Source organism: Erinaceus europaeus, chromosome 2, assembly GCF_950295315.1.
Source record: "Erinaceus europaeus chromosome 2, mEriEur2.1, whole genome shotgun sequence".
NCBI classification, from domain to species: domain Eukaryota; kingdom Metazoa; phylum Chordata; class Mammalia; order Eulipotyphla; family Erinaceidae; genus Erinaceus; species Erinaceus europaeus.
Genome location: NC_080163.1, coordinates 133,088,558 through 133,113,978, shown reverse-complemented (window position 1 = coordinate 133,113,978; position 25,421 = coordinate 133,088,558). Strand labels below are relative to the sequence as shown.

The 25,421-nt window shown below is 41.9% G+C and overlaps 1 protein-coding gene across 1 annotated transcript in view; it reads right to left on the bottom strand.

Moving 5' to 3' along the window:
- Positions 1 to 14,576, bottom strand: part of LOC103116714 (ATP-dependent RNA helicase DDX19A) — a 35,247-nt gene extending 20,671 nt beyond the window's left edge. The window contains exons 1-2 of the mRNA XM_007526665.3: positions 14,411 to 14,576; positions 8,126 to 8,174 (exon numbers count right to left, since the gene is read on the bottom strand). Of these exons, the coding sequence (XP_007526727.1) occupies positions 8,126 to 8,174; positions 14,411 to 14,467 (106 nt within the window). The 5' untranslated portion in view covers positions 14,468 to 14,576. The remainder of the gene's footprint in view (positions 1 to 8,125; positions 8,175 to 14,410) is intronic.
- Positions 14,577 to 25,421: the final 10,845 nt, after the last annotated feature.

Here is a 25,421-nt window from a genome sequence, read left to right as displayed (position 1 = left end):
CAAACCTACCCCCAAAATAGAAAATATCACTTTTTGGAAAGATTCATTTATTTACTGAGAAAGAGAAGAGAGAACTTGAGTATCACTCTGGCATGTGCAGTGCTAAGAATGAAACTCAGGACCTCATACTGCAAGTCCAACACTTTATACATAGTGGCACCTCTCAGACACAAAGAAAAGCTTTTATATTCGATGATTTAAGCAATTAAGTGATTTAAATTACTAAACTGCAAATATTTGGTACTATCTGTCTGATAAGTCTTTTTTTTTTCTTTCCTCCAAGGTTATCACTGGGGGTCAGTGCCAGCATTACTAATCCAGTGCTCTCCGGTGGCCATTTTTTTCCATTTTATTAGATAGGACAGAGAGAAATTGAGAGGGGAGGGGAAGATAGAGGGGGAGAGAAAGACAAAAGGACTTTCACGTCTAAGGCTTGCATGTCCCAAATTCAATTCCCAGCACCACCATAAGACAGAGCTGAGTAGGTCTGTTGGTGACTTTTTGTATCTCCCCACCTCTCCCTCCCCTCAATTTCTCTGTCTTATATAAGAATAATTTAAAGGAAAAATGGACACCAGGAGCAGTGGATGCACTGTGCTGGCACTGAAGCCCCGTGATTAACCCTGGTGGCAATAAAAAATAATAATAATAATAAATAACAATAGCAGGGGAGACAGTGTTATGCAAAGAGATTCTCATGCCTGAGGTCCCAACACCCCAGGTTGAATTCCCTACACTACCATAAGCAAGAACTGAGGAAACTCTGGTAAAAAATAAATAACAACAAAAATAATAGTACTATGGTTGTGGGAACAGCCCCATTGGTACTCAACAGATTTTCATGCCAGAAGCACTAGAAGTCCCAGGTTTAATTCCCTGTGCTACCATAAGCAAGAAAATCAAAAGAAAATGTAAGTCACTACTAAAGGAAATAGAATTCACAAAGAAATGCAAAGACAGTCCATATTCTTAGAATGGAAGAATTAACATTATTAAAATGACCATTGTACAGCAGGAGGTAGGTAGCACAGTAGATTAGGCACTGGATTGGGGGGGTTTGTTTTGTTTTGTTTTTATAATAGAGACAGAAATCAAGAGATAAAGGGAAAATAAGAGAGGAAGAAAGAGAGATGCCTAAAACAGTGCTTAACCACTTGCAAAGCTTCCTCCCAGCAGGTGGGGGCCAGGGTCTTGAACCTGGCTCCTTTCAAATTAACATGTGCTCTCAGCCAGAAGAACCAACATCTAACTCCACCCCAGCATTAGACTGGAAACCATGAGGTCCCAGGTTTGATCCCCAGCATCAGATGTGCCAAAATAATGCTTTGGTTCTCCCTCTCCTATAAATTAACATTTAATAAGCAAATAAAAATGACAAAGGGCCAGGTGGTGGTGCGCCTGGTTAAGTATCACATTACTGTGTGTAAAGACCTAGGACCAAGCTCCTAGTCCCCACCTGCAGGGGGAAAGCTTCATGAGTGGTAAAACAGAGCTTTAGGTGTCTCTCTGTCTACCTTCCCATTCCCTTTCAATTTCTCTGTCTCTATTCAATAATAAATTATATATATAAAATAATAAAAATACAATGGCCATCACATCAAAAACAATATAGACTCACTAAAATTCTAATGACATTTTTCTTTTTCTTTTTTTTTTTTTTTTTTAAGATCTTATTTATTTATGAGAAAGAGAGGAGGAGAGAGAAAGAACCAGACATCACTCTGGCACGTGTGCTGCCGGGAATCGAACTCCGGACCTCATGCTTGAGAGTCCAAAGCTTTACCACTGCACCACCTCCCGGACCACGACATTTTTCTTTTCTTAAGTATTTTTATTTTTTTACTTTATTATCATTATTAATTTTTATTTTGCCTCCAGGGTTATCGCTGGGGCTTGGTGCCTGCACTATGAATCCACTGCTCTTAGAGGCCATTTTTTCCATTTTTGTTGCTGCTGGATAGGTCAGAAAGAAATTGAGAGGGGAGGGGAAGAGAGGGGGTGGCGAACTGGATGGACAGGGACTGGGGGACTGGGACTCAAACTGGGATCCTTGAGCGGGTCCTTGTGCCCCATACTATGTGCACTTAACCCAGCCCCCCTCTTTATTATTATTTTTAGTAATGAGAGAAAAAGATACAAAGAGACTGAGCAAGACTCTCCCCCCTACTCCAAAAAAATTGATGTAGTTGTCAATGAGAGAGAGTCAAAGCATCAATCTGGCAACTGTGATGCCAGGGACCAAACTCAGGACCTCTTGCTTGAAAATTCAGTGTTTTAGCGACATATGTTTCTCTCTCCTCCTATCTTTCTCACTAATGAATAAATAAAATCTTAAAAAAGAAAGGGGAGTCGAGCAGTAGGGCAGCGGGTTAAGTGCACGTGGTGCAAAGCACATAAGGCTGCAAGGGCTGGCATAAAGATCCTGGTTCCAGCCGCCGGCTCCCCACAGGCAGTAAAGTAGGTCTGCAGGTGTCTATGTTTCTCTCCCCCTTGCTGTCTTCCCTCCTCTCTTCATTTCTCTCTGTCCTATCCAACAACATCAATAATAACAATAATAACTACAACAGTAAAACAACAAGGGCAACAAAAGGGAATAAAGAATTAAAAAAAAAAGGAAGGATGAAAAGAAAAGAAAAGAAAAGAAAAGAAAAAAGAAATTGATCAAATACTCCAGAAACTTATCTGGAACCTTAGAAGACCCAGAATCAACAAAACAGTCCTGGAGGAGTGTGTGTGGAAGACTAGGGGGCTCATGTTTCCTGACTTCAAATTGTGTTACAAGGCTATAGTACTCAAAACTGTGTGGTACTGGAATAAAATAGACACAAAGATCAATAGTACAAAGTTTAGAACTTAGAAATAAACCCTCGGGAGCTGGGCGGTGGCGCAGCAGGTTAAGCGCACATGGCGCAAAGTACAAGGACCTAAGGATTCGGGTTCAAGTCTCTGGCTCCCCACCTGCAGGGGAGTTGCTTCAAAAGCGGTGAATTAGGTCTGCAGGTGTCTTTCTCTCCCCGTCTTTCCCTCCTCTCTCCATTTTTCTCTCTCCCATCCAACACAACAACAGCAATAACAACAATAACAATAGCAATAGCAACGATAAACAAGAGCAACTAAAGGGAAAAAAATTTTTAAATAAAATAAAAATAGGGAGTCGGGCAGTAGCACAGCAGGTTAAGCGCACGTGGCCGCAAAGCTCAAGGACCAGGATAATAATTCGGGTTCAAGTCCCAGCTCCCCACCTGCAGCAAAGTCACTTCACAAGCGGTGAAGCAGGTCTGCAGGTGTCTTTCTCTCTCTCCCCCTCTCTCTGTCCTATCCAACAACGACGACATCAATAACTACAATAAAAAACAAGGGCAACAAAAGGGAATAAATAAATATTTAAATAAATAAAATAAAAACAAATTAAACTAAAAGAAATAAACCCTGGTGGTTCGGGAGGTGGCACTAGACTCTCAAGCAGGAGGTCCCAAGTCCGATCCCCGGCAGCACATGTAACAGAGCGATGTCTGGTTCTTTCTCTCTCCTCCTATCTTTCTCATCAATAAATAAATGAAATCTTAAGAAAAAAAAAAAAAAAAGAAAAGAAAAAGAAGTAAACCCTTAAGGGGGAAAGCTCTGCAAGTAGCAGTGCTGCAGTATCTGTCTCTCTCCCTTGCTATCTCCCCCTTCCCTCTCAATTTCTGGCTGTTTCTATCCAATAACTAAAGATAGTATCTGTCTCTCTCCCTTGCTATCTCCCCCTTCCCTCTCAATTTCTGGCTGTTTCTATCCAATAACTAAAGATAATTAGAAAATTATAAAGGGAGTCGGGTGGTAGTGCAGCGGGTTAAGCGCACATGACACAAAGCGCATGGGCCGGTGTAAGGATCCCAGGTCGAGCCCCGGCTCCCCACCTGCAAGGAGATCCCTTCACAGGCGGTGAAGCAGGTCTGCAGGTGTCTTATCTTTCTCTCCCCCCCTCTGTCTTCCCCTCCTCTCTCCATTTCTCTCTGTCCTATCCAACAACAACAATAACTACAACAACAATAAAAAAAAAAAGGCAACAAAAGGGAAAATAAATATAAATTTTTTTTTAATTATAAAAAAGAAATAAGCCCTCACACATATAAACAACTATTTTAAGACAAAGGAACCAAGGATATAGAATGTAGAAAGGACACGAAGCGCAAGGACCGGCTTAAGGATCCCGGTTCGAGCCCCCAGCTCCCCACCTGCAGGGGAGTCGCTTCACAGGCGGGTGAAGCAGGTCTGCAGGTGTCTGTCTTTCTCTCCCCCTCTCTGTCTTCCCCTCCTCTCTCCATTTCTCTCTGTCCTATCCAACAATGACGACATCAATAACAATAACAACAACAATAACTACAGCAACAATAAAAAAAAAAGAATATAGAAAGGAGTCTTTTCAGTAAGTGGCATAGTTAAGTCCTAAAGAATTAAACAGGATCACTAAAACATAGCACAAAGCTATGAAGGAATAAAACAGTGCAGAACAGCACTGTCTAGAACTCTAGCACTAAAAGCATGAGGCCCTAAGTAACACATGTATGAGAGTAATTTCTAGCTCTCTACCCCTTCTGTTAATAAGTAAAATTTTAAAAATGTGCAGAAGCTCCATGACTGATATGTAAAGTTTTCTGAAGTATGTTGTTGAATGGAGAAAAGGTGTAAGTATATTATATATACTACATTAAGTGGAAATCTGGGGGGCTGGGCAGTAGCTCAAGCGGTTAAGTGCACATGGCTCGAAAAGCAAGGACTAGATTAAGAATTCCAGTTTGAGCCCCTAGCTCCCAAGGGGTCGCTTTGCAAGTGGCGAAGCAGGTCAGCAGTTGTCTGTCCTTGTCTCCTCCTCTCTGCCTTCCCCTCCTCTCTTGATTTCTCTCTGTACTATGCAGCAGCAACAATGGAAAAAATATGGCCTCCAGGAGCATTAGATTTGTACTGCAGGCACTAAGCCCCAATGATAACCCTGGAGGCAAAAAAATAAGTAAATAAACAAAGTCTATACCTGCATTTGCTTTTCATAAAGAAATTTTGGAGGAGCCGATGGTGGCACACCTGGTTAGGTTAAGTGCACACATTACAGTGCACAGGGACCTGAGTTCAAGCCCTTGGTCCCCACCTGCAAGGGGAAAGCTTTGTGTGTAGTGAAGCAAAGCTGCAGGTCTCTCTCTCCCTCCCTCTCTCTCTCCCTCTCTATCTCCTCCTCCTCTCTCCAATTCCTCTGTCTCTATATATAAATAAATTTTGGAAGAATATTTAAAAAATCTAGTAATGGGTAATTTGAAGGATTGTAGTGTATTACAGGTTGAAATGTGTCCCCACAAAATCATTTTTTATTTATTTTTATTTTATCAGAGCACTGATCAGCTCTGGCTTATGGTGGTGTAGGCAATTGAACATGGAACCTTTAGCACCTCAAGCATAACCATTATGCTATCTCCCCACCTGCAATTCTTATGCTGAAGTCCTCAGTACCTCAGAATGTGATCTTATTAAAAAAAAAAAAAAAGTTCATTGAGATGAAATTATTTAAAATGAAGTCATTCGTGGATTCCAATTCAGTATGACTGATGTCCTTGTAAAAGGACATCCTGTACAGATGGAGAAATAGTTCAGGTGATAGGTCATCAGATTTGCATGCCTGAGAATCCTGGTTTGTTTTCTGGAGCTGCATGTGGCATTCTAGTCTCTCTGTCTCCCTCCTGCTGTCTCATGTGAAACTCTCATATATATATATATATATATATATATATATATATATATATATATAATATATATAACAAATAAAATCTTTTAGAAGTATATAAATAGGGAGTCGGGCGGTAGTGCAGTGGGTTAAGCACAGGTGGCACGAAGCATCCTGGTTCGAGCCCGACTCCCCACCTGCAGGGGAGTCGCTTCACAGGCGGTGAAGCAGGTCTGCAGGTGTCTGTCTTTCTCCACCCCTCTCTGTCTTCCCCTCCTCTCTCCATTTCTCTCTGTCCTAATAATGATGACATCAGTAACAACAACAATAACTACCACAACAATAAAAAAGGGCAACAAAAGGGAAAATAAAGATATTTTTAAAATATTTAAAAAATTATTTAAAAGAAGTATATAAATAAAAGGAGTACATATGGACATAGATATGCACATAGAAAGAACCCAGAGTGAGCAATGAAAGCAGAGACTGGAGTAATGCCAAATTTCATTTTACAAACTAAGGAACGCCAAAGATTGCTAGCAAACTACCGGAAGCCAAGGATAGGCATGCAGTAATAGATTCTTTTTCACAGACCTCAGAAGGAACCCACTGTCAATACGTTGGTCTTGTGCTTTTGCCTCAAAAACTGTGGGACAGTAAGTCCCTGTTGTTTAAGCCACACTATGCAGCTGCTCAAAAAGTGGCATAATGGATAAGGCTTTGGTCTCTCAAATGTGAGATCCAGAGTTCAATCCTCAGGATGGCATGTGTCAGAGTAATGCTCTGGTTCTCTCTCATAAGTAGATAAATACATATATTTAAAATAAACTAAAATAAAACCAGAGAGATAGGGTTGGGAAAATAGCATGATTATGGGGAAGAGTCATGATTATGACTTTCATGCCTGAGGCCCAGAAAACTAAAAAGCCTTAAAGACTGATGAACTGAGAGCTTAACTTCTCATAAATACCTGGTTTACAAAAACTAAAATTATCCTTTAACCAACCAACATTTACCACAAGCTTCTCCCCAGTTTTGAGTGCATAAATCTGCTGCTTGGATTTGTCAAAAGTTCAGAAATAGCTAAAGCAAAACCAATGAATCACCAAAATAATAATCAGTAAAGGTTTATTATACACACATCAAGAGTTTTGAGACAGGAGCACTCAAGCCAAAACAGAATGAAACTCAGGGGTGTTGTATTAAGAAACAGCCTGTGTAATAAGAAAACAATTGTTTTTCTTCATAATGACTGATAGTTGTATTGTAAATTTTTTAGATAATAAAAAGCTAATCAATTCCTCCCTCATAACAGGATTTCTAAACTTTGTTCAGTTTCCAGAGACAAAGTAAAGAAATGAACAGGGTAGCCAGGTGGTGCTGCACCTGGTTGAGTGCACACACTACAATGTGAAAAGGACACAAGTTCAAAGGCCTGAGGTCCCCACGTGCAAAGAGAAAGCTTCACGAGAGGTGAAGCAATGCTGCAAATCTTCTCTATCTCTTCCTTCTCTCTCCATTTCTGTCTTTATCAAATAAATAAATAAAATGTAAAAAATAAAATAAAATAAAAAGACCAGACAGGGGAGATAACATAATGGTTAAAAAAAAAAAGAGAAGAAAGAAAGGGGCCAGGTGGTGGCGCACCTGGTTGAGTGAACATGTTATAGTGCACAAAGACCCAGGTTCAAGGCCCTAGGCCCCACCTGCAGGGGGAAAGCTTTGCGAGTGGTGAAGCAGTTCTGCAGGTGTCTCTCTGTCTCTCTATCTCCCCTCCTCCTCTCAATTTATGGCTGTCTCTATCCAATAAATAAAGATAATTAAAATATTAAAATAAATTTAAAAAAAAGAAATTATTTAAATTGGACTAGTCATACAAAGTGGGCCAAACTGACCGTTACATATCTGACTGAGCTACTTTAATCTGCTTGAAAACTTTCCGGACTAGTATCTGTTCATACTTTAACAGATTCTAAATGAACACTGTTCCCCGCCTAGTTCCCTGCCCATAAGCATACCATACTCCCACACCTTTGTCAACCCACATGTAACTCGATTCAGGTTGCATGTTCTAAACTGTAATTTCTGCATTTCCCAATGAACACTTTTTTATTACAAATATGAGCTTGCTTCAATTTACCTCTTTAGATTGACAGTACCTACATTAATGTTTCAAAAATTCTACTAAGACATTTTAAAGAAATATTGTCAAGTGAGGTTTAAGTACAACAGTGATTTTTGAGTCAGAAACTGGATAAAATCTGGAAAACTAACATAACTGTTTCAGTAATGAAGCCAAGTTAATGGCTCTCAAAGTCAGTGCTATCTTTTGTAAATATGTTAAATGACAGCTGCTTTTCACAATGTTCCTGTAGTCACAAAGCAGGAGCACACCAGAAACTTCTACCCAACTTGTAGTTACTAGTGACTCACCATTGGTATCTGGTTTGACCTTTTCTTCCGTGATCTGCAAATTACTTATCTGAATGGGAATAAAATGAAACCACGTTAAGCAAACAACCCAACCAAAGATGGTCTTTTTGATCAAAAATAAGTTCCCTAGTGAAAATCTAATAGAGCAGCGTAGGGTGTGGTGCAGTAAAGCATGAGGTCCCAAGTTTGGTTCCCTGGCTTAGCATGTGCAAGAGTGATGCTCTGGTTCTTTCTCACTCACTAATATGTAAATTTTAATTAGAATTTTTTTATTATCTTTATTTGATAGACAGCCAGAAATTGAGAGGAAAGAGAGAGATAGAAAGGGAGAGAGATACCTGCAGCACTGCTTCACCACTTGTAAAGCTTTCCCCCTGCAGGTGGGAACCAGGGGCTTGAACCTGGGTCCTTGCACATTCTAACATGTGCATGTGTGTTCAACCAGGTGCGCCACCACCCGGCCCCCCAAAAAAATATTTAATAAAAGAAAATCTAACAGAAATTAGTAACTAGTTCAACACATATTCATTCAGGTAGTTATTATTATTATTACTTTGCTGCTCAGGCAAAACTGTTTTAAAAGCTTGGGTGAGTGGTCCAGGAGGTGGAGCAGTGGATCAGGCACTGGACTGTCAAGCATGAGATCCCGCGTTCAATCCTGAAAGCACATGTACCACTGATATCTAGTTCTCCTATCTTTCTCATTAATAAATAAATAAAAATCTTTAAAAAAATAAAAGCTTGAGGGAGTCGGGCTGTAGCACAGCGGGTTAAGCGCAGGTGGCGCAAAGCACAAGGACCGGCATAAGGATCCCGGTTCGAACCCCAGCTCCCCACCTGCAGGGGAGTCCCTTCACAGGCGGTGAAGCAGGTCTGCAGGTGTCTATCTTTCTCTCCCCCTCTCTGTCTTCCCCTCCTCTCTCCATTTCTCTCTGTCATATCCAACAACGACAACAACAATAATAACTACAACAGTAAAACAACAAGGGCAACAAAAGGGAATAAATAAAATAAATATTTTTTTAAAAAGTTAAAAAAAATAATAATAAATAAATAAAAGCTTGGGTGAAACTGTTTCAAAGTCTTAAAAAAAAAAAAAGCGAGAGAGGATGGGCAAGATAGTATTATGATTATACAAAAAGACTTTCATGCTTGAGACTCCAGAGGCCCAGGTTCAATCCCCCACACCACTTTAAACCAGATCTGAGAAGCGTTGTGGCTTAAAAAAAATAATAAAAAGTAGGGAGTTGGTGGGTTAAGCGCATTTCTCTCTGTCCTATCCAACAACAACGACATCAATAACAACAACAATAATAACTACAACAATAAAACAAGAGCAACAAAAGGGAATAAATATTTTAAAAATAATAATAAGGGAGTCGGGCGGTAGCGCAGTGGGTTAAGCACAGGTGGCTGTCGTATGCTTTACATTGGTTTGTTCTAGCCCTCCCCCGCCAAGAGAATTGGATCAGTCCAGTTAATTTCGCGGGCCCGCTTGGCGCCACCCCAAGGAACCCCGAGAGAGGGTTCCTGAGTTCGAGAGTGCCAGAGTTTTCAGAGGGTTCCCCAGTAAGAGAGTTCCAGAGTTCTAGAGTTGGAGAGTTCCTGAGTTCGAGAGTAAGAGGGAGTGCTTGTGCCGCCGCAAAGAGACAGCAGAGTTCTGTTTGGTGATTAGTTTGTCTTAGTTTATGAATCGTTGTTCCTGAATAAAGAAATACAGCTTCCCTGCCCAGCCCTTGTCTCCGCGTCTCTGTTCACCACTGCGAAGCCAACCCGGCCAGCAAGAGCCTCCGGAATTTTAACAACAAATGGCACCCAATGGCGCAAAGCACAAGGACCGGCATAAGGATACCAGTTTGAGCCCCAGGCTCCCCACCTGAAGGGGAGTCACTTCACAGGCGGTGAAGCAGGTCTGCAGGTGTCTGTCTTTCCCCCTGTCTTTCCCTCCTCTCTCCATTTCTTTCTGTCCTATCCAATGACATCAACAACAACAACAATAATTACAATAAAAAACAAGGGCAACAAAAGGGAAAATAAATTTAAAAATAATAATTTAAAAAAAAGAAAAAAGGTGAGAGACCTTAAATTACATTTGTAACATTAGGTTCTCCTCAAACTTACATTTCTTTAAATTTTAAACTCCACCCATTTGTAACTTGTGAGATTAATAGTGGGTTACAAAATTGTAAGATTACACTAATTAGTTCCACACCACTAATTTTTATTTTTATTTAGACTAAATCAACACTTTTATCACAGTGCTGAGAATTGAACCCAGGGCCTCACATATGCAAGGAGTGTGCTATAGAACTAAGCCACCTTCCCATAGCCACAACTTATGTTCTTTCTAGAACATCGAACCTTGACACAAAAACTTACTTAGTTCTTTTCTAGATACAGTAAGAAATGACACAACTAAATGTCTTAAGAAGTTTTATGAAAAGCAGTATGTAGCAACGTCTTCATTCTTGCTTTATACCTCTACTAGAAGAGTACAGTTAGAAGTCTGGCCTTTGTCCAGTGTCAATTTTCCTTTTGATAATTTAGCTTTGTTATCTTCTTTTGTTGGAGAAAATCATAGCTGGGTGCCAGGCAGAGGCACAACTGGTTAAGCATACACTTTTCAATGCACAAGGATCCAGATTCAAGCCCTTGGCTCCCACCAATGGGGAAAGCTTCATGAGTGGTGAAGCAGGGCTGCAGACACCTCTCTGTCTTCTCCCTGTCTGATTCCTTCACCCCTCTCAATTTCTGTCTCTATCCAATAATAAATAAACCTTTTTAAAAAAGAAAATCATAGTTGTAAAACTATGAATGTATGCTAAGTCCTGTGAGTGTTCCTATTAAACCTAGACATCATCTAGGGACTCCAAACACAGGTGCTTACCAAAATGTCCTCCTTAGCTAAAATTCAGAGCCAAGCCCGAATCCATCATTCTCTTTATCAAACCAGCCCTTTTCCTGCTACCTAGGCTTCTCGTTAGAATTAAGATCTTTGAGGCCAGGTGGCACACCTGGTTAAGTGGCACACATTACAGTGCGCAAGGACCCAGGTTCAAGTCCTTGGTTCCCACCTGCAGGGGAAAAAACTTCACCAGCAGTGAAGTAGGGCTGCAGGTGTCTCTCTGTCTCTTTCCCTCTATGTCTCTCCCTCCTCTCTAAATTTGTTTCCAATAAATAAATAAAATATTAAAAAATATTAAAATCTTAAAAAAAAAGAATTATGGTTTTCAGTTCTACCACCTTTCTCTCAGCTGCTAGAAAATTTCTACACTGATCTTTTCTTTTTGACCTTTTCGTTTAGATATCACTTCTAATGTATTTTGTTCTTTGCAATCAAATATTAATAAATCTTGCCAGCTCATTCATATTGTCAGTATCCATAAAAACCTCTAAGCCTGGTGAGCAAAATGGCTCAATTTGATAGTGTGTCTGCTCTGCCATGCATACAACTCAGGTTCGAGCCTGGTCCTCACTGCACTGGAAGAAGCTTCCATACTACAGTGTCTTTGTGTCTATCTCACCCTGAATCTAAGGAGCGAGGGGAATCAGCCCAGAAAGGTGAAGCTCCAGAAACAGGAAGGAAAAGAACACCAAACCAGGACCAAGGAGAGAGGTCCCAGATTTGATCCCTAACACCACCAGTACCAAAGCTCAATAGTGTTCTGATTGAAAAACAATCCTCAGGCCAATTGGTGGCACACCCAGTTGAGAACACACTTCACCAGATGCAAGGACCTGGGTTCAAATTACTCACTCCACACCAGCAGGAAGCTTCAAGACATATGACCCAGGGCTGTAGGTGTCTGTCTCTCTCCCTCTCTATGTCCACTTTCCCCCTCAATGTTTGCCTTATCAAATTAAAAGAGTGAAAGAAAGGAAGAAAGAAGAAAAAAGTGACAACCAGGAGTGGTATATCATAAAGGCACAAAGAATAAAAAAATTAAAAATCGGGAGTTGGGCAGTAGTGCCGCGGGTTAAGCGTATGTGGCGCTAAGTGCAAGGACCTACATAAGGATCCTGGTTCAAGCCCCAGCTCCCCACCTGAAGAGGAGTAGCTTCACGGGCGGTGAAGCAGGTCTGCAGGTGTCTATCTTTCTCTCCCCCTCCTCTCTCCATTTCTGTCTGTCCTATCCAACAACATCAACAACAACTATAATAATAAATACAACAATAAAAAACAACATGGGCAACAAAAGTGAAAATAAATACATAAAATATAAAAAAAAATAAAAATCCTCACCAAGGAAAGTCTCTCCTCTTTTGGTCCTTAGTTGAGTCAAAGTAAATCTCAATAATCTTTCTTTTTTTTTAAAAAAAGTGTTCTCAGCTCCTCAGCTTTGGTTTATGGTGGTGGGGGTGGAGGGGTGAAGAGACTGAACCTGGGTGTGGGCCAAGTGATGGTGCAGTGGGTAAAGTACTGGACTCTCAAGCATGAGGTCCTGTGTTCAATCCCCGGCAGCACGTATACCAGAGTGATGCCTGGTTCTTTCTCCTTCTAGCTTTCTCACAAATAAATAAAATCTTAAAAAAAAAAAAGTATATTAAAAAAAGAGGGGGACCGGGAGTCAGGCAGTAGCGCAGCGGGTTAAGTGCACGTAGCGCAAAGCGCAAGGACTTGCTACAGGATCCCGGTTTAAGCCCCTGGCTCCCACCTGCAGAGGAGTCCCTTCACAGGCGGTGAAGCAGGTCTACAGGTGTCTATCTTTCTCTCCCCCTCTGTCTTCCCCTCCTTGCTCCATGTCTCTCTGTCCTATCCAACAACGACATCAATAATAAATACATAAAACAAGGGCAACAAAAGGGAATGAATAAATAAATATTTTTTTTAAAAGGAGGGGGACCGGGCGGTAGTGCAGTGGGTTAAGCGCACATAGCGCAAAGTACAAGGATTGCAAAAGGATCTTGGTTCAAGCCCCTGGCTCCCCACCTGCAGGGGAATCACTTCAGAGCGGTGAAGCAGGTCTGCAGGTGTCTGTCTTTCTTTCCCGTCTTCCCCTCCTCTCTGCATTTCTCTGTCCTATCCAACAATTACGGCGACAACAACGATAAACAACAAGGGCAAGAAAAGGGAAAAAGTGGCCTCCAGAAGCACTGAATTCATAGTGAAGGTACTGAGCCCCAGAAATAACCCTGGAGAAAAAAAAAAAAGAGATTGAACCTGAGAATCTCAGGCATAAGTCTGTTTGAATAACAATAATGCTGTCTCCCCCGCCCTAATATTTCTATATTGCCCTAGGTAATTTAAACTGCAGCAAAAATGAGTTGTGATTCTTGTTCTCTTGGTAAGTTTATCGTATTTTTTGCATTCTCTCCTAAAATGCCTTTGTCTCCACCTCTATCTCAAACTCATTCTTCAGTATCTAGTTCACAAGACATCCCTATTCATAAATTTTCTTTCTCCATTTAGAACTTATTTATCATATTCTCCTTACTCTTTCACAATACTTTTCACATTCTAAACTTCCTAACACTGACTTTAAAGTATCTTCCTATACTCCACTCGATCTCAGATAACTTTTGACAAATTTATAATCCTTTCCAAAGCAAAAAGCGTTGACTACTGAAGAAATAACTTACACAAAAAAATACAAAATTAGATTACAAGGAAAAAAATTCATATTAAGATCAATAATAGTCCATTATCACCAATACTGACAAACCTAAAACTTTTAGGACAGAAAACCTATTTACACTGTAATTAACCCCCATGATGGCTTATGACTAACAATTTGCAGGGGCTCCCTCCCATCTAAATCCATTAAATCTAGGGGTCAGAGGTGTAGATGCCTTGCATGCACGCGTGAGGTGCACGCACCATACAGAGCACTAGTCTTCAGCAATAACAAACAGTAAATCTAAACTTGAATCTGTTCTGCTACAAAGAACTACAAACTGCCAACCTTGTTAATTAAAATGCTAAAAGAAGCGATGGTACGACATCAATAAAAATATAAACGAAAAAGAGAATCAGCGAATAAACTGCCTTCCCTTCCAACCCCATTGAGATTCCATAGGAAAAAAAAAAAAAAAAAAAAAAAACAGCGAACACAACAGAGACAGATTTGCCACAGGATATAAGATCTTTAGCCCAGAAGACAAAAAAAAAAAAAAAAAAAAAAAAGTTCGACATTGATCTCTTAGGCCCTGGGCGCAAACCAGGTTAAGCGATCTCCCGCGGCGACTTAAGGATGTGAGGGTCCCGGGCCTGCTCAACCCGGGCTGCTCCCAGGCCTCCAAGCAGCGTCTGCTACGAGCACCCAGTGCGTAGCTGAAGCCACTGACCGACTTGACAGCCGCTTCCTGCTCGTCCACAGCCAGGGCCCAGGAGTCAGTAGCCATGATCCTGGAAAAGGAGGCCGATTCGCAAATAGATGGACCACAGACCGCGCCAACTCTGATCTCCAGACCGCCACCCGCGCCAGAGCGTCAACCACACGGACCGGAAGCGGAGGTGCGTTAAAATGACGTCATTTCAGCCGATGCGTGGCGTCACCATTCCGCGCCGCGCCCTCCAGATTCACTTCCCTGACTCGGCCCTGGACTTATAGCAGGTTGTGTTCTGACTTGCGTATCGGGCTGCCTAACCCCCTGCATCCTAGAATGTTTCCCATGTTCAGTTGATTCCATTTCCCCCCATTCCATCTTGCACCCGTCTGTGAGACAGGGAAAAAGGGGGAAAGCCACAGCACCTCTTGTGAAGCTTTTCGTTTACAAGTTACACTTGTGGTCGAACCTGGGTCACACGGTGAAGTGTCCTCTCTATCAGTGTCCTATCGGAGGTGGTCCTCATGAATGTTTGTTTCTGCTTCATAGTGGGGTGGAGAGGAAAACTGGTCCTAAGATGAGAAACTGGCGAGGAATGCACAGCATCAGCAGCTTCCCAGAGTTACAGCCTAGCACCAAGAATCGGTGTGACTAGAGGACACGTGTAAAACACGTTATGCGGTTTACACATTTCTCTGTTAAGAAAACATTAAGGCGGCCTTGGAGGTGGCGCTGTAGATAAAGCATTGAATCCTCGAGCATGTGGTCCTGAGAACCTGAGTGATGCCCTAGTTCTTTGACCTTCACTCTATCCTCTCTCGATAATAAAATAACAGTGGCCAGGCGGTGGTGCATACTAGTAGTGCGCAGATTACCACTTGCAAGGATCCAGGTTCAAGACACTCTCCCTCCTCAACCTTCAGTAATGCAGAGCTGAAGGCGTTTCTCTTCTATCTTCTTCCCCCTATCAGTTGCCCTCTGTCTCTATTTAAAAAGGGGGTGGGGGACGGGCGGTAGCACCAAATTTAGCGCACATAGCGCAGAAGCGCCCTAACAGGAGGTGGACGCTTCGCAAGCAGTGAAGCAGGTCTGCAGGTGTCTATCTTTCTCCCTATCTTCCTCTCCCCTCTGAATTCTTTTTATATATATTTTTTTAGTATGTTTATTTATTGACTAGGAACAGAAAACAAGAGGAAGGCGGGGAGAGAGAGACCTGCAGCACTGCTTCACCACCAGTGAAACTTTCCTCCTTCACATGGGGACGAGGGGCTGGAACCCAGATCCTTGACCACTGTAACATGTGCACCCAACCCAGTGTGCCCCCTCAATTTCTCATTACCATGTCCAATGACAACAGCAACAAAAACACTGGAAATACTGGCCATCAGGAGTGAAGCCTCAGCAATAACTCTGGAGGCAAAAAAAAAAAAAAGGGGGTAGGGCCATGGGTAGTGTATTCAATGGGCAGGTAGCATACCCCAGTAAGAATCCTGGTGACAAAAAGTAAAAGAAAAAATCTGGGTCTGGTTGTGGTGCACCTGCCACCAGCTGGTGGCCAGTGGTGCACTTTACAGCACACACATTACAGTACTGAAGGCACCAGGTCCAAACCCTGATCCCCACCTGCAGGGGGGAAGCTTCACTAGTGAAATAGTGCTTCAAATGTCACTTTTTCTCTTCTTGAAAAAGCCTTGTTGGGAGTCAGGCAACGCAGCGGGTTAAGCGCAGGTGGCACAGTAGTAAAGATCCCGGTTTCAACTCGGGGCTCCCCACCTGCAGGTGAAGCAGGTCTGCAGGTGTTTTATCTTTCTCTACCCCTCTCTGTCTTCCCCTCCTTTCTCCATTTCTCTCTGTCATATCCAACAATGACAACAATAATAACTATAACAATAAAAAAACAACAAAGGCAACAAAAGGGAGTAAATAAATAAATTTTAAAAAGAAAAAGCCTTGTTGCCAGCAAAATACCTCACTTGAATAGTGCACTGTTTTGCCATGTGCCCAACCTGGGTTTGATCCTGGCCCCACATTGAAGGAAGCTTCAGTCCTGTGATAGTCTTTTCACACTGTTTCTGCCTGTCTATCTCTATTAAGAAAGGAAAGAAAGGGGAGTCAGGCTGTAGTGCAGTGGGTTAAGCGCAGGTGGCGCAAAGCACAAGGACCGGCATAAGGATCCCGGTTCGAACCCCGGCTCCCCACCTGCAGGAGAGTCGCTTCACAGGCGGTGAAGCAGGTCTGCAGGTGTCTATCTTTCTCTCCTCCTCTCTGTCTTCCCCTCCTCTCTCCATTTCTCTCTGTCCTATCCAACAACGACGACAACAACAATAATAACTACAACAATAAAACAACAAGGGCAACAAAAGGGAATAAATAAATAAAATAAAATATTTTTAAAAAATAAAGAAAGAGAGAGAAAGAAAGGAAGGAAGAAAGAAAGAAAGAAAAGGAAGAGTGGTCAGGGAGGTGGCACAGTGGATAAAGCACTGGTCTTTAAAGCATAAAGTTCTGAGTTCAATCCCCAGCAGCACATGTACCAGAGTGATGTCTAGTTCTTTCTCTATCTCCTTCTATCTTTATCATTAATAAAAAAAAATAAAATATTTTTAAAAGGAAGACAGACAGACCAGATGGTAGCACACTTGGCTAAGTGCACATACCATAAAGTGCAAGGACCCTAGCAAGGATCACAGTTCAAGCCCCCGGCTCCCCAACTGCAGGGCGTGTCGTTTCACAAATGGTGAAGCAAGTCTGTAGGTGTCTTTCCCCTACTCTTATATTCCCCTCCCCTTCTCAATTTCTCTGTCCTAGCCAAAAAAAAACCTCAGACATGAAAGTCTTTTGAATGATCATTATGCTATCTCCCCAGCCCTTCTATTTTTTTTTTAATTCCTTAATTGGGGGATTAATGGTTTACAGTCAGCAGTAAAATATAGTTTGTTCATGTGTAATATTTCTCAGTTTTCTACATTTCCACTCAGCTCCCACTAGGTCCTCCTTTGCCATCATGTTCCAGGACCTGAACCTTCCCCCCCACACACAAGAGTCTTTTACTTTGGTGCAATACAGTCCAAGTTCTGCTTTGTGTTTTCCCTTCTGTTCTTACTTTATTTTTATATTATTTATTTATTTATTTTTACCAGAGCACTGTTCAGCTCTGGTTTATAGTGGTGGGGGGATTGAACCTGGGACTTTGGAGCCTCAGGCATGAGAGTCTCTTTGCATAACCATTATGCTATCTACCCCCACCCTTATTTTATTTTTTAAATGTTTATTTATTTATTCCCTTTGTTGCCCTTATTGTTTTATTGTTGTAGTTATTCTTGTTGTCATTGTTGGATAGAACAGAGAGAAATGGAGACAGGAGGGGAAGACAGAGAAGTGGAAAGAAAGACAGACACCTGCAAACATGCTTCACTGTTTGTGAAGAGAAACCCCTGCAGGTGGGGAGCCCAGGTCTTGAACTGGGATCCTTACGCCAGTCCTTGCACTTTGTGCCATGTGTGCTTAACCTGCTGCGCTACCGCCTCACTCCCTCTTATTTTACTTTTATTATTTTTTAACCAGAGCACTGATCAGCTCTGGCTTATGAGAGTTTCTTTGCATAACCATTATGCTATCTACCCCGTCCCCTGTTCTTATTTTTTAGCTGCTTTTTTTTAAAATTCTTTTTTAAATTTATTTTTTATTTAAGAAAGGATAAATTAACAAAACCATAGGGTAGGAGGAGTACAACTCCACACAATCCCACCACCCAATCTCCATATCCCATCCCCTCCCCAATAACTTTCCCATTCTCTATCCCTCTGGGAGCATGGACCCAGGGTCATTGTGGGTTGCAGAAGGTGGAAGGTCTGGCTTCTGTAATTGCTTCCCTGCTGAACATGGACATTGACTGGTCAGTCCATACTCGCAGTCTGCCTCTCTCTTTCCCTAGTAGGGTGTGTCTCTGGGGAAGCTGAGCTCCAGGACACATTGGTGGGGTCTTCAGTTCAGGGAAGCCTGGCTGGCATCCTGATGGCATCTGGAACCTGGTGGCTGAAAAGAGAGTTAACATACAAAGCCAAACAAATTGTTGAGCAATTTTTTTTAACTTCTATGATTGAGATTATCCCATATTCTTCCTTCTCTTTCTGGGTGATTTCACTTAACATGATTCATTCAAGCTCTATCCAAGATGAGATGAAGAAGGTGAATTCACCATTTTTAATAGCTGAATATTATTCCATTGTGTATATATACCACAACTTACTCAACCACTCATCTGTTGTTGGACATCTGGGTTACTTCCAGGTTTTGGCTATTACAAATTGTGCTGCTATGAACATAGGTATACACACATCTTTTTGGATGGTTGTTTTTGGTTCTTTGGGATTTACCCCCAGGAGAGGAATTGCAGGGTCATAGTAAGTCCACTTCTAGCATTCTGATAGTTCTCCAGACTGCTTTCCACAGTGGCTGGACTAATTTACGTTCCCAATTTACAAAGAAGACTAAAACAAAAATAAACCAATGAAACTACATCAAATTAAAAAGCTACATGACTTCTCCAGCATTTGCTGCTGCTACCTTTTCTGATGTATGACATTCTCACAGGAGTGAAGTGGTATCTCCTTGTCTTTATTTGCATTTATCTGACAAAGACTTGGAGCATTTTCATATGTTTGTTGGTCTTATAGATCTCTTCTGTGGTGAATATTCTGTTCATATCCTCTCCCCATTTTTGGATGGGGTCATTTGTTTTCTTGTTGCTGAGTTTGGTGAATATATATATATATATAGCCTTTTGTCTGATGTATGGCATGGAAAGATCTTCTCCCATTCTGTAAGGAGTCCCTTTGTTTGGGAAGTTGTTTCTTCTGCTTTGAAGCTTTTTTTTTTTTTTTTTTTTTTTTGGTTTACTAAGCAGCAATGAAAATATAGATATGTTCCTTTGGCTTCAAACTTTTTTTTTTTACTTTCTTTTTTTTTTATTTCTTTATTGGGGAATTAATGTTTTAAATTCGACAGTAATTACAATAGTTTGTACATGCATAACATTTCTCAGTTTTCCATACAACCATACAACCCCCTGGGGCCCTAGTCAGGGAGTCCTGAGATTCCCAAACAGACTTGATGGGCCTAGAACTTGAATAAATCCCTCTCTCCATTGTTACCAGTCACTTCTATCAGGAACAACAAAATAGACCCCTTTGTGGGCCCTCATAGGACCTTTCCCTCAACTTGAATTAATAATGGTAGAGAATGTTCCATCCACTGAAGGGAGGTCGAACAACATACTCTATGCTACACCTGAGGAAGATAGGTCGATACTGGGGTAGCATGGAATGTTCCTACTCATGACCACAGAATGTGAGCTCAGACATAGAGGGATGCAGAGGTTACACAGGCTCCTAATTATGGGCCCCAGATCACATCAAATCGATAGGGTTTACAGCCAGCAATATTTATACCCCTTTCCTATATTAGGGAGCTACTCTCTTCCCTGATCTAGCTTTCTGGTCCTTTTTCCAGCCATGACATCATCTCCCCAGACAATAATTAGGATCCACCTGCATATCAGATTTCAGGCTCAGGAAAAAAAACAAAACAAAACACTAGTATAGCTACAGGCCCTTTGAAATATAACTAAAATATGCCTACTAGCTATCTACAAAACGGAGGACCCCCTCCCAACACTTCACCTGCACTATTCCAGCCTTTAAGTCCATGATTGTTCAACAATTTGTTTGGCTTTGTATGTTAACTCTCTTTTCATCCACCAGGTTCCAGATGCTAGCAGTATGCGACCAGGCTTCCCTGGACAGACAACCCCAACAATGTGTCCTAGAGCTATGCCTCCCCAGAGCTCTTCCCCACTAAGGAAAGAGAGAGACAGGCTGGGAGTATGGATCGACCTGTCAACGCCCATGTTGAGCGGTGAAGCAATTACAGAAGTCAGACCTTCCACCTTCTGCATCCCACAATGATCTTGGATCCATACTCCTAGAGGGCTAAAGAACAGGAGCGTTATCAGTGGAGGGGATGGTATACGGAGGTCTGGTGGTGGGAATTGTGCGAAGCTGTACCCCTCTTATCCTATGGTTTTGTCAATGTTTCCTTTTTATAAATAATAAAAAAGGGAGTCAGGCGATAGCACAGTGGGTTAAGCGCAGGTGGCGCAAAGCGCAAGGACCGGTGTAAGGATCCCGGTTCGAGTCCCCTAGCTCCCCACCTGCAGAGGAGTCACTTCACAGGCGGTGAAGCAGGTCTGCAGGTGTCTATCTTTCTCTCTCCCTCTCTGTCTTCTCCTGCTCTCCCCATTTCTCTCTGTCCTATCCAACAACGACTGACGACATCAATAATAACTACAACAACAAAACAACAAGGGCAACAAAAGGGAATAAGTAAATAAATATTTTAAAAAGCTAAAAAAATAATAATAAGAATAAATACAATCCCCACTAGGTCCTCTGAAGGACCTGTATTCACCACCACCACCACCACTACAGTCTTTTACTTTGGTGCAATATGCCAATTCCAGTTCAGGTTTTACTTGTGTTTTCTCTTTTGATCTTGTTTTTCAACTTCTGCCTGTGAGTGAGATCATCCCATATTCATCCTTCTGTTTCTGACTTATTTCACTTAACATGAAACCTTTTTCAAGGTCCATCCAAGATCGGCTGAAAACAGTGAAGTCACCATTTTTTTTTATAGCTAAGTAGTATTCCATTGTGTATATATACCACAACTTGCTCAGCCACTCATCTATTGTTAGACACCTGGGTTGCTTCCAGGTTTTGGCTATTACAAATTATGCTGCCAAGATCATATGTGTACACAGATCTTTTATTTTTATTTTTTCCTACCTTCTTTTTTAAAAAAATATTTATTCCCTTTTGATGCCCTAGTTGTTTTACTATAGTAGTTATTGTTGTTGTCATCATTGTTGGATAAGACCGAGAGAAATGGAGAGAGGAGGGGAAGACAGAGAGGAAGAGAGATAGACACCTGCAGACATGCTTAACAGCCTGTGAAACGACTCCCCTGCAGGTGGGGAGCCAGGAACTAGATCCTTATTCTGGTCCTTGCGCTTTGCGCCACGTGAGTTTAACCCGCAGCGCCCACCCGACTCCCCCACAGATCTTTTTGGATGGGTGTGTTGGGTTCCTTAGGATATGTCCCCAGGAGAGGAATTGCAGGATCATAGGGTGGGTCCATTTCTAGCCTTCTGAGAGTTCTCCAGACTGTTCTCCACAGAGGTTGGACCAATTGACATTCCCACCAGCAGTGTAGGAGGGTTCCTTTGACTCCACACCCTCTCCAGCATTTGCTGCTGTTACCTTTTCTGATGTATGACATTCTCACAGGAGTGAAGTGGTATCTCATTGTTGTCTTTATTTGCATTTCTCTGACAATCAGAGACTTGGAACATTTTTTCATGTGTTTCTCGGCCTTTTGGATATCTTTTGTGGTGAATATTCTGTCCATGTCCTCTCCCTATTTTTGGATGGGGTTATTTGTTTTCTTGTTGAGTTTGGCAAGCTCTTTATATATTTTGGTTATTAGCCTCTTGTCTGATGTATGGCATGTAAAGATCTTCTCCCATTCTGTGAGGGGTCTCTTGGTTTGGGTAGTGGTTTCTTTTGCTGTGCAGAAGCTTTTTAAAAAATATTTACTTATTCCTTTTGTTGTCCTTGTTTTATTGTTGTAGTTATTGTTGTTGTTGATGTCATTGTTGGATAGAACAGAGAGAAATAGAGAGGGGAGGGGAAGACAGAGGGGGAGAGAAAGATTGACACCTGCAGACCTCCTTCATCGCTTGTGAAGCAACTCCCCTGGAGGTGGGGAGCCAGAGGCTTGAACCAGGATCTTTACGCTGGTCCTTGCACTTTGTGCCACCTGTGCTTAAACCGCTATGCTACAGCCAGACTCCCATACAGAAGCTTTTTAATTTGATGTAGTCCCATAGGGTTATGCTTGCCTTAGTCTTCTTTGTAATTGGATTTGTTTCATTGAAGATGTCTTTAAAATTTATGCGGAAAAGAGTTCTACCAATATTTTCCTCTAAGTATTCCAGTGTCTTCAGTCTTCTGCAAGACTTTTAAAAGTAGAGGTATTAATTCTTCCTTGAAGGTTTTGTAGAGTTCATTTGTAAAACCATCTTGTCCAGGTCTTTTATTCTTGGGAAGCTGTTTGATAACTGTTTCAATTTCATTAGCTGTGTGTGCAGCTTTTTAATTTGATGTAGTTTCTCTGTTTTATTTTTGCTTTAGTCTTCTTTGTAATTGGATTCATATCATTGAAGATGCCTTCAAAATTTTTATGGAAAAAGAGTCCTCCCAATATTTCCCTCTAAGTATTTTATAGTTTCAGATCTAACATCTAAAGTCCTTCATCCATTTGGAATTTACTTTACGTGGTGAAATACAGTGGTTCAGTTTCATTTTTCATGTTCCTTTTTTAAAAAATATTTTTATATTTATTTACTTATTCCCTTTTGTTACCCTTGTTGTTTTATTGTTGTTATTGATGTTGTTGTTGTTGGATAGGACAGAGAGAAATGGAGAGAGGAGGGGAAGACAGAGGGGGTGAGAAAGACAGACACCTGCAGATTTGCTTCACTGCCTGTGAAGCTACTCTCCTGCAGGTGGAGAGCCAGGGACTCGAACTGGGATCCTTATGCCAGTCCTTGTGCTTTGAGCCACCTGTGCTTAACCTGCTGTGCTACCGCCCAACTCCCTCATTCTTCATGTTTCAACCCAATTTTTTCAACACCATTTGTTGAAGAGACTTTCCTTTTCCCATTTAATAATCTAGGCACCTTTGTCAAAAATTAAATGCCCATAGGGTGTGGGGACAGCACTGCTATTCTTTTGGAACCTAGAGAGACCATGAGGAGGCCTGGTTCTCAGCAGGAATGTAGCTGCCTGAGTCTAAGAGAGACCAGTGGAGCATACAGAGAGCCTTCAGAATTATGAAAGAGAGTAAGTTGTTTAATGACATTTTAAAAAAAAAGATTTTATTAATGAAAAATATAGGGGAGAGAGAGAGAGGATGAGAATCAGACATCAGTCTGGTACATGTGCTTCAGGGGATTGAACTCAAGATCTCATGCTTGAGAGTCAAATGCTTTATCCACTGTACCCTCTCCCAGACCACTTTAATGACACTGTTTTGGGGGTGATTTGTTTACACATCAGTGGATAATATTTTTTAACTGTGTGAGTATTGGTTAGAGGGGGTTAGAATCAGTCGATTTGAGGTTTTGCATTGAGAAACAGGCAACCGTGCCTTTTTTTTCCTTCCAGTGTTATCGCTGGGGCCTGCATTATGAATCTGCTGCTCTTTTTTTTCTTTAGAATCTAGACAGAGAGAAATGGAGAGAGGAGGGGAAGACAGAGACAGGTAGAGAAAGAGAGACACCTGAAGACCTGCTTCACCACCTGTGAGGCGACTCCCCTGCAGGTGGGGACCTGGGGCTTGAACTGGGATCTTTACACTGGTCCTTAAACTTCACGCCACTTGCACTTAACCTGCTGCGCTACTGCCCGACTCCCAGAATCTGCTGCTCTTGACTGCCATATTTTATTGGATAGAACAGAGAGAAATTGAGAGGGAAGGGGGAGATAGAGAGGGAGGAAGAAAGACACCTGCAAACCTGTTTCACTGCTTTTGAAATGACCCCACTGCAGGTGGGGAACTGGGGGCTCGAACCAGGGTCCTTGAGCAAGTCCTTGTGCTTCATACTATGGTCAATTAACTTGGTGTGCTACCAGCCGGCCCCAACTGTGCCATTTTTATGACATAAATTCAAAGGGAAAGTCAAAAACAAAACATGGATTTTGGGGGGGGGAAAGTGATGGTATTTGATGGTGACATGAGATGATAGGTTCAATTTTGGATCTTTTCAGCAGGGTACTCACCTTATCATATGCAAAGCCCTGGCACTAGATAGGAGTGCCATGGCAGAAAGGGATGCTCCATGGATGGTGGAGCAGTGCCATGGTCTTTCTCTTTCTGTTTCACTCTCCCTGTCTCTTGAGATTTAAAAATAAAGCTGGTGAGAGCTCCACTTGTTTTGTTTTGTTTGTTTTTTTAACCAGAGCACTGTTCAGCTCTGGCTTATGGTGGTGCAGGGGATTGAACCTGGGGCTTTGGAGCCTCAAGCTTTGAGTCATTTTCCATAACCATTATGCTATCTACCCTCTGCCCAGAGAGCTCCACTTAGAAGGAGCCTGCTTTTCCATGTGCACACAATGCAGATTTAAGCTCCTGGCCCCTACAGCCCTGGGGAAAGTATTAGTGCCTTGGTTTCATACCCTCTCTATATGTCTGTTCCTGTCTATCTGTCAAGAGTAGGTAAGTCCCAGTAATGACAAAGAAATAGAAAAAGGAAGAGGAGGAGGATAAAAAAGTTGGCTTGGGATCAGTGACCCACCAGAAAAAAAAAAAAAAAAAAAAGGAGGGGAAATAGAGGTCTGGAGAGGTGAATTAGAGTACATGCCTTCCATACATGAGATCATGGGTTCAATATCCCTGACCAGATGAGAACACCCAAAGCAGGAATGGTAGAACTTTTGTGACTAGTGGAGTAGCATTTTGGTGCCTCTCACTTTTGCTCTAAAAAAATTAATACAGGGGCCAGGTGGTGGTGCACCTGGTTAAGCACACACATTACAGTATGCAAGGACCCAGGTTCAAGCCCCTGGTTCCCACATGCAGGGGGAAAGCTTCACAAGTGGTAAGGCAGGGCTACAGGTGTCTATCTGTCTCTTTCTTTGGTCTCACCCTCAGCTCTCAATTTCTCTCTGCCTATATACAATAATATAATTTTTTAAAAAAGTAATACAGTAAAAAGCCAAGGGAGATGCACTTTGACCAACCATCAGAGAAACTTAGACGTCACAGACACTTTTAATACAGAAAAAAAAAGCAACACCAGGGGGATGTTTGATGGCAAAAAGGTTGAGGGAGCTTTCATGTGGCAAGTACTTATTTGAAGCAGGGAGAACTACTTGCTGACAGCTAAGGGTAATGAAATTGGCAAGTA